The sequence below is a fragment of the Notothenia rossii genome (assembly GCF_949606895.1).
Source record: "Notothenia rossii genome assembly, chromosome: 3".
In the NCBI taxonomy this organism is placed as follows: Eukaryota; Metazoa; Chordata; class Actinopteri; order Perciformes; family Nototheniidae; genus Notothenia; species Notothenia rossii.
This window is the reverse complement of record NC_136901.1, coordinates 31,897,131-31,907,149: the sequence shown is the minus strand read 5'-3', so window position 1 is coordinate 31,907,149 and position 10,019 is coordinate 31,897,131. Positions and strand designations below refer to the sequence as shown.

Sequence of the window (10,019 nt, the reverse complement as noted above, 5' to 3'; positions counted from 1 at the left end):
CTCAACCTCACATATTTTCCTGTCAGACTTGCAACCTGGCTGGTGCACTAGTAATAAAGTGTGGGAAGATCATTACCAAGAATAACTGGGTATGGCAATGTTGGGGCTAATGCTACAGCCAAAAGAAAGGTTTGGCCTCCTACAGTCAGATAGACCTCTGCTGTGGGGTAAACATGTTGATCACCATGAATGCAGCTCATGGTTGAAGTACCCTGACTCCACTTTTCCCTACGGACCAAACTTGACAAAACAACTGACTGAAAATATGCTGTATCAAGCAAAGCTTCTACTTGCTGCCCATCGATCAAGACTTGTACTTTCCTGTCTTTCTCACCTAATCACTCAACCCTGTCTGGCCTAGAAACTGCACACAGGAGAGATGGCTTGGTGTGACCTAAATCTGGGCAATATTGCTTGGTGTGACCCAGAGCATTGCATTGATAGCACCTCATTTCTTATTCAAAGGTTTTTGAGCTTGGTCTGGGGATTGGGTTATGAACTGTCTATCACTCGAGAAATATCTACCTGGTGACTGACCAAACCCTCGGTCACCCCCAATGGAACTACTCAAATGGGTCTGGTTGTTCTCCCAACTGCAGGTGGCATCCCAGCTCCCTTTTCTGGCTGATGTGTAGACCTCTGCCAGGCGTACTACCTCCGCTGCTATCTTGGGGTCATGCTCTCCTTTCCAAATGTCTCGCTCCGGATGGAGCATCCTCAGGAACTGCTCTAGGATAATGGCCCCGGTCATTTCTTCCAACGTCGATTTTTCTGGCTTGACCCATTTGACGAAGAGATCTTTCAGACGAACATACAACTCTTGTGGAGTCTCGCCAGACTCGATCTTCAGTGACCGGAATCGTCTTCTGTAAGTATCCGGTGTGATTTCATACTTTGACAAAATTGCTGCTTTAACTTTCCCATAATTGTCAGTCTTTCTTGTCCATCATCACTATGAGCTTTACTTTATATTATTATGTGCAGGCATGATTAGTGGTTTATTAGCCATCTGTTAATTTCACCCAAGAACAACATTATAACTGAACCAGAATATACATATAAATACATTCCCAACTAAAACAAACCCTTAAGCCCATCTGTTACTTGTTTCATCCCGGAACCTTCTTTAGTCAGTATTTGTTTCCCCCGAGGATCTTTTGGCCAAACACACTGGAGCGGACACAGGACGAAACAGCATGGGTAAGCGATGGACATTGTCACTACCCGATCTGCAGCCCTGCCCGATCTGCAGTGCGCATGTGCGAGATGGTCCGCCATATTGGACAACTCCGGACGGCAACCCAAGTAGGACACTTGACACAGTGGCTTTTGGCAAAGTTCAAAAAGAAAACTTGAGAGTCATGAGTTATTGTTTTTACAATGTGACTTCACTATTATTTAACAACTCTTTTTATTTAACAGCTCTTTTTATTTAACTTCTTTTATTTGGGGTTAAGTACATTGTTAGAATAAGTGATAACCCTGTGATAGGTCAGGGTCATGCCATGGGAAGCCAGCCGGCCTCTCGCTTTCGACCAATCAAATTGCATCAACGCTATTAATATACACAATAAGAGTCTGGTAACCAACATTGAAAAAAGATTATTAATACATTCATGTGCCAATCCATTATATTCTTAAAGGGAGGGAATCCTCATGACACGCATTTAAAAAGAAAATATCATCCGATAAAACAGACCAGTCTCTGCCAGTCTTTTTTTTTTTTTTTTAATCCGATGACGTTATCAGTGATTTTAAGCTGATTAATTACCAAAATAACATCAACCCTGTGGGCAGCGCCATTTTGACGAGTCACATGACTTATTTTACCGGACGTGACGTTAACTATGCGTTTGGTGTCGAGGACAAATTGACGTATGTGCTTTGTTCATGTTGTTTACTGTAGTTACTCTCACAATTATATTTAAATATGCCTCTGTGGTGACACCATATTGGGGACCATAATTCACCTTGTTTGTGTTGTTGCTACAGGGACCCTTTATGGGAAACACCGGTAGCGTTAGCTAGTCATTCCTGCTAGCTTGTCAATGAGAGCAGTTCATGTATTAACCTCCGAGTGTTTAATGGATAATAAAGTGTGGAAGTCCATTCTTAATACACCGCCTCCGACTCCCTTTTCACGGCACTACACCTCATTGTATCGCGAAACATTGCCACAATTCGGATAGGAACAATCCACGGAAGGCTCAGTTCCATCTATTGCCAACGGGGAAGTACGTTCGGAGGCAGTGGCTAGCGAAATGTGCTCGGCCCGAACCGAAAGATCCACAGGCGCATGTATGCAGCGAACATTTCAAGTTTCCGGACGACTACTCTGAGAGTATGATGAAACATAAAATGGGATTTATTAATCAACCATTACTTAATGGGGATGCAGTGGCATTATTTTAAGGTGTCCGAAAAAGACAGTAAAATAGCGTAATGCAATGTGTGCTTCGGTGAGCGGAGCGAAACACACAAGAGTTAGACCTAAACTTCGCTATTTTATCTACCTCTGGAACAAGCTAAACTAGTTATAAATATATTTATTATTCACTGTCAGGTCACTCATTACTGAATCAGTGAGCTGCGTGAGATACTGACAGGCTGTCAGGAGAGGGAGAGAGAGGGGGATTCCCCTTTGTGCAATCCAAGTCGTCTGTGAACAGTTTATTTTCAAGCTCTTCAAGCTCATGACAACATATGTTCATCAGAGGATTGTCCATGGCTACTCACCGATCGCAAGTACACCATTCATGTACAGGTCTCCCTACCCGAAATCAATTGCACGAGTAAAGGGATCGTCTCCAGCAAGATCACTGTGCTGTTCATCCTCATCGTCACTGTCCCTGGATTCCTGACGGTTCTGGCCACTTGGCTCGAACCTGTATGGCTGAATTCCCCCATCCAATCTCTCCACATTGCTCAAAATTTCTTCCTCGGCCTACGAGTCCGAACTCATATACTCCGCCATGTTTTCGTCGAATGAGCTGTTCGTGTGTTTCATAGACTGTATATAAAGGGTGTGTTTACAAAGTGAACGCATACATGACGTCACGACCTAGTTTTTCGGATCACGTGACTACTGAAAATGTTCAAAATGGCAGCTGCCTGACGGAATATACAGGTTTTGATAAAAAAGAGCTATAAAATCATTATTTAACGGGGAATATCGCTGATTTCTTCAGGGTATGGTTTAAACATAATGTTTCACTAAATACTGAAGTTTTGATTAAATATCTAATGAGTGGAGCCTTCCTTTAATATGCGATGATTGACATCTAACCAAGGTTAATTATAGGGTGTATCGGCACAGCTATAACTATAGTTTTGTTTATATAGCACGTTAAAGTTTACGTGCAAGGGTCAAAAGATTTATAGAACACTGAATAAGTGTGTTGTATGACAAATAAAACAGACAAACCGCTTTCTATCCTGGGAAACTATAATTATTATAGTTGTATTATTAATATACACAAGAAGAGTCTGGTAACCAAGATTGAATTGGTGTGAAATGATAACAAAATATTTCCCAGCTACCTACATATTGGCCCAATCTAAATTATTATTGTTGTATATGAAGGATTTGTATGTGGGTGCAGTGATCATTTAAAGGAAACAAATGGATATCAGTTAAATAGTAACCGGCAACTTTTATTTATTTTAGGCCATCTTGTAAAAAGAAGTTATAAGAAAATTGTCAGGCGTCAATTATTGTCACAGTTTAAGGGCGCACCCTGTTATTTTGGCCTGCAGCATCTATTGCATTTCATCTATGTGAATGAGGTCAACTTGCATGACAATTTGTCAGAACAAACTATTGCATTTAAAATAAAATAATAATGATGGTATATTTAACAAAAATTTCCGACAAGTAACCCCCCGAGTGTCAAAGATCTGAAATGTGACAAATATGTCCCATTGGGCGTTAATGGTAAAGTAATTCTTATTTATAACTTAATTAATGAGGATTATTTTAGTTTTAACATTCTTTGAATTGAAGAATAAAGAATATATTAACTAAATATAATTGAATCAGCTAAATGAACTGAGCACATAATATTTCTAATTGTGCATATATGTCACTCCAGATTTTCAGAGAAATGTTAAGGTTAATGTCCCGGTGTGACAATGTCACAGCGATATTTATCCTGTTTCATGTTTTTTTTCAAAACAGGTTAAATGTAATAAAGGACACATTCTTAAATGGCTTGAATTGTACCTTTAGCAACAAAAAACTATCTTTTTAAATTTAGCTAGTTGTTATGTTAATGTTAATGAGATAACTAAGTCAATATAATGAGATATTAAGTCAATATAATGAGATAGCTAAGTCAATATAATGAGATAGCTAAGTCAATATAATGAGATATTAAGTCAATATAATGAGATAACTAAGTCAATACAATGAGATAACTAAGTCAATATAATGAGATAACTAAGTCATTATAATGAGATAGAAAGTCATTATAATGACTTACAATGCTTCGGGAGCTAGTTTGTTAGCCAACATATCCATTGACTGATGTTGTGGACGACCTGAAGCTGGTGGCAAGTCCTACGAGATGGTAATTGACCACTTCGCCACTATGCAAGACAGGAGAATGGCCTTGCTCTACAGACAGGGTGAGTATGAAATGCACACCCCCTTCTCTCTGTGTGATGCTACTGTTTACTGTACTGCCTGTTAGCCATCTTTGTAGTTTATGATGTGGTGCTGTTGCTTACTGTGTGCTGCTGGCCTGGATTTAGCTTCATGTGCTAGTCAGTCGGAAGTTGTGGTTTTATTAGTTTTTCTTTGCTCCCTTAAAGTCAGTTCAAGCTTCTGAGATGATTTTAGGTGGAGAGCTTTGCAAAAATTGGGTAAATGCTTTAAATCTTTGGCAAGATAACTGCCTATAAAATGATATTTAAAAAAAAAAAAGGCAATACCGAAAATGTACTCTGACAATGGTTGATGCTGGTGGTTACTCTGACTATGGGCTATAATAGGTTGCTCAAGGAATGATGTATTTATAAAAATGTCTGTCTGGAAAATGTTTTAATAAATACTAATTAAATATTCAAAATGAACTATGCACTACTAGTACTCTCTTGAGTCTCTTCCCGTTAAGTGGGTATGACACATTCATAGTTTGTTAAATGTTAAGAAGCCCTCAGACGCTGTTTCTTGCAAGGTGTTGCCGGCCCGCGGGGGCACCGGGCTTAACAGGTTCTGATTCACTGGCACTACAAAGGCTGAGAAGGCATATTGTAAGGTGCTTTGGTGAAATGTAATTATAGAAAATCACATTGATTGTTCCTAAACATCACTGGTGCTTTATTTAGGGTTGATTAAACCTGATATCATACACTGATACAAAACCTATGATAATTGATACATAACACACAAAAGACAAATACACTTCTTTTAGAGATTTTGTATTCTGTAAATCTTCGGACAGAATATATACAAACAAGACATTTTACAAAAATACATTTCATAAATAAAAAGATTGACATTGAATTGTTTAGACATGTATTTGTGTACAATTATTATAAAGCTCTTCATTGGTTTCAGGGTTGTTTTTTTCTGTTCTTGGAGAGGGATCCCTCCATAGCCTTTTCCTGAGGTTTCTTCTACTTGTCCTTTGTTTGTTGAGTTTGGGTCAGTTTTTTTTAGGGTAATACGAACAGAGGGTTTCATATAGGCTGCACAGATTGTAAAGCCCCCTGAAGCTGATTTGTGATATTAGGCTGTATTTGTACATTATTATACATCATTTATACATTTAAATGGATAAGACGATTGGGATGATGTGTTTCTTCATTTTAATCTATGACATTTTTTCTAAACTTAAACAAGATAGCATTAGTTACTGTCACAAAATTAAATATTCTTATAGCAAATTGATCAGTGAAGATTAATTTGTACATTATTAGTGCAATTATTTTTACATTCCTGCGGTAATGTTACATGTCTGGCCTATTGGTCTAATGATGATTGAATGGACGCGTTACTCAAAGTTACATTTTATATCAAGTTCATCTGAAGCTGAACAAGACTGAAGACATCATGAATCCTTTTTCACCAACAGAGTATTTCACCATGAATAAATCATTTTTCATTCCAGTGATGGAAGTCATGTTGTGATTACAATTCAAATTTTAAGAACAGCCCTAATGCTATTGCTGGTTTGATAGTATCCATGACAACAGACAGAGGCAGGATGCGGTGACAAGACTGATCTTGTGTATTACTCCACCGGAAGCTTTAAATGAGAACAAAAAGAAACAAAACATTAAATCAACAAAAAGTAGAATTTTCTTTTTGTTGTATTAAGTAGCAATCAGTATTTACTTACATATGCCATTTACGCCAATGGAGCTGCCTTCAATGTCGAATCCATCGATTGTTGAAGCTGCGTTGATCAAAGTGTTCGCAATCTGAGTGCTATTAGGAGCAGATGTGCTTCCAAACGAGACATCAATGAAGTTGATGATTGATCCGTTACTGCAGAAAGAGAAAACAAGATATTGTTTAAAACATCAGATATAGAATCCTACTTTTTATTATAACACCTTAATGATTTAAAAAAATTACCTGAATGCAACAACACCTAGTGATTTGAAGGATGAAGGGAATGCCTTTTGGAAAACAGGTGTAAGCTGTAGAAACACAAAAACATATATTTTTCACATAAACCTTGGAATTTATTTGACTTGATCTTTATCGGTCTTTCATCAATTAAGAATTCATAATTATATTGTGGTAACTGTGGAGTAGGCTTCTCATATTTTGAATGGGCGCTAAAATATTGCTGTAGATATACCAGCAGATTTTATTTATAGGGGTAAACTTACCTGATTCTTTATCATTGTAGCCCGAGCTTTATAAGCAGCAGAAGATGGATTCAGCAAGTCACTCGTAAATGTGTCTTGAACAGATCTGAAAGTCACCCTTTTTGTTATAAGGGCTATAGTAGTAGGTGCTGCAGTCGCAGGTCTAGCCGTTGTAGGTGCAGCAGTTTTAGGTTTAGCAGTTGTAGGTGCTGCAGTTTTAGGTTTAGCAGTTGTAGGTGCTGTAGTTGTAACTGGGACTGGACCTGCTGTAAAAACATACATATAAACATTATGTTAATATTTATCAATGCCCAAACGAAGAGGATTTATGTATTTTAGGTAAAACCCTGGTGCCATTTTTACAGAAATAAGATCAATGATGAAGGGCTGACAAAATTATATTTGTTCTGAAGTTTCTTAGGAAAAAGTATTCTTGCAACAAATAACAATTTATTTAAAAGTTGGGACATTAAACAATACACAACTCCAAACTGAAAATCATTAAAGTAGTGTTCATTAATTTTGTCTTTACCTACATACTTTTGTTAGTAAATTATTTATAAACCAAGCATGCACAGTAAATGTTATTCAAAATGGTTTGGAAACGTATTGGAGAGAAACATTGTGTTGTGTTTACTTACATTCAACTTTGACTGAATCAGGACTTATGCTCACGTCGAAGGTACTGTTGGTATTATTCACAGCTTCTACTAAGGTTTGAACCACTTCACTATTCTGTGGGAGATCTGCAAGAGGAGTAGTGCTGTTGAACACAACTCCAATTTCTGCTTCAGTTCCGGTCGCCCTTGCTGCTAAAGCGCTGTTTTATAACATCAAATGAAAAAAAAGAACAATTATGATATGAAAGACTCTGTCTGTTGCCTTGTGTCGTCTGATTTACATGTGTCACTATCAACACTAAAGCATTTGTCTTTTTGAGACCCAATTGAAGTGAAACCTTTTTTACCTGAGCTTTTTCAGCTTGCAGTGGGAAAATCTGTTTCCAAATTCGGGTTTGTATATCTTAGAACACTGCAAAAAAAGCAACATTGAAAGACTTTTAGTCACTTTTGTCACAATATACTTAAAATACAAATTCAGAGCTACTCAAATCGAGGTGATATAACAAAACAACATTCACCGTTGATAGAAGTCGTTTTTCTAACTCTATGTATTCCTGGCTTGTGTTGTCATTATAAGCATCAATAAATGGTTCGCCCTCCATGGCTGCTGTGATGACGTATGTTGGAGCAGCAGCATTCGTAGGTGCTGCAGTTGTAGATGAAGCAGTTGTGGGTGCAGCAGTCGTAGGTGTTGCAGTTGTGAGTGCAGCAGTTGTAGGTGCAGCAGTTGTGGGTGAAGCAGTTGTGGGTGTAGCAGTTGTAGTTGCTGCAGTTGCGGATGAAGCAGTTGACGGTGCAACATTTGTGGGTGCAGCAGTTGTAGGTACAGCAGTTGTAAGTGCTGCAGTTGTAGGTGAAGCAGTTTTGGGGGCTGCAGTTGATGGTGAAGCAGTTGTAGGTGTAGCAGTTGTAGGTGAAGCAGTTGTGGCTGCAGCAGTCGTAGGTGTTGCAGTTGTGGTTGCAGCAGTTGTATGTGCTGCAGTTGTGGGTGCACTAGTTGTAGTTGAAGCAGTTGTGGGTGCAGCAGTCGTAGGTGCTGCAGTTGTAGGTTCAGCAGTAGTTGGTGCTGCTGTCGTTGTTGCAACAGTAGTAGGTGCTGCTGTCGTAGGTGAAGCAGAAGTTGTAGGTGCTGCTGTTGTCGTAGGTGTAGCAGTAGTTGTTAGTTGCACCGTTGTCGGAGCAGCAGTAGTAGTAGGTGGTGCTGTTGTTGTTGCAACAGTAGTAGGGGCTGCAGTTGTAGGTGTTGCTGTAGTTGTAGGTGCTGCTGTTGTTGTTGCAACAGTAGTAGGTGCTGTTGTCGTAGGTGCAGCAGTAGTTGTAGTTTGCACTGTCGTCAGAGCAGCAGTAGTAGTAGGTGTTGATGTCGTAGGTGCAGCAGTAGTTGTAGTTTGCACCGTTGTCGGAGCATCAGTAGTTGTAGGTGTTGCTGTTGTTGTTGCAACAGTAGTAGGTACTGATGTCGTAGGTGCAGCAGTAGTTGTAGGTGCTGCTGTTGTTTTTGCAACAGTAGTAGGGGGTGCAGTTGTAGGTGAAGCAGTAGTTGTAGGTGGCACCGTTGTCGGAGCAGCAGTAGTTGTAGGTGCTTTTGTCGTGGGTGCAGCAGTAGTTGTAGTTTGCACCGTTGTCTGAGCATCAGTAGTTGTAGGTGTTGCTGTTGTTGTTGCAACAGTAGTAGGTGCTAATGTCGTAGGTGCAGCAGTAGTTGTAGGTGCTGCTGTTGTTGTTGCAACAGTAGTAGGTGCTGCTGTCGTAGGTGCAGCAGTAGTTGTAGTTTGCACTGTTGTCGTAGCATCAGTAGTTGTAGGTGCTGCTGTTGTTGTTGCAACAGTAGTAGGTGCTGATGTCGTAGGTGCAGCAGTAGTTGTAGGTGCTGCTGTTGTTGTTGCAACAGTAGTAGGTGCTGATGTCGTCGGTGCAGCAGTAGTTGTAGGTGCTGCTGTTGTTGTTGCAATAGTAGTAGGTTCTGATGTCGTAGGTGCAGCAGTAGTTGTAGGTGCTGCTGTTGTTTTTGCAACGGTAGTAGGGGCTGCAGTTGTAGGTGAAGCAGTAGTTGTAGGTGGCACCGTTGTCGGAGCAGCAGTAGTTGTAGGTGCTTTTGTCGTGGGTGCAGCAGTAGTTGTAGTTTGCACCGTTGTCTGAGCATCAGTAGTTGTAGGTGTTGCTGTTGTTGTTGCAACAGTAGTAGGTGCTAATGTCGTAGGTGCAGCAGTAGTTGTAGGTGCTGCTGTTGTTGTTGCAACAGTAGTATGTGCTGCTGTCGTAGGTGCAGCAGTAGTTGTAGTTTGCACTGTTGTCGGAGCATCAGTAGTTGTAGGTGCTGCTGCTGTTGTTGCAACAGTAGTAGGTGCTGATGTCGTAGGTGCAGCAGTAGTTATAGGTGCTGCTGTTGTTGTTGCAACAGTAGTAGGTGCTGATGTCGTAGGTGCAGCAGTAGTTGTAGGTGCTGTTGTTGTTGTTGTTGCAACAGTAGTAGGTGCTGTTGTCGTAGGTGCAGCAGTAGTTGTAGGTGGCACTGTTGTCGGAGCAGCAGTAGTTGTAGGTGCTGCTGTTGTTGTTGCAACAGTAGTAGGGGCT

General features: G+C 40.0%; 1 protein-coding gene across 1 annotated transcript; it reads right to left on the bottom strand.

Annotated features, from left to right (window-relative positions):
• Nucleotides 1–5,405: 5,405 nt before the first annotated feature.
• LOC307034194 (uncharacterized protein) lies at nucleotides 5,406–9,690 on the bottom strand. Its single transcript, XM_079672962.1, has 7 exons — nucleotides 7,964–9,690; nucleotides 7,790–7,854; nucleotides 7,464–7,642; nucleotides 6,844–7,088; nucleotides 6,584–6,648; nucleotides 6,345–6,493; nucleotides 5,406–6,251 (listed from the first exon to the last, which is right to left on the bottom strand). The coding sequence occupies exons 1-7, from the start codon at nucleotides 8,045–8,047 to the stop codon at nucleotides 6,166–6,168; spliced, it is 873 nt and encodes a 290-aa protein (XP_079529088.1). The 5' UTR covers nucleotides 8,048–9,690; the 3' UTR covers nucleotides 5,406–6,165.
• Between the last annotated feature and the right edge of the window lie 329 nt (nucleotides 9,691–10,019).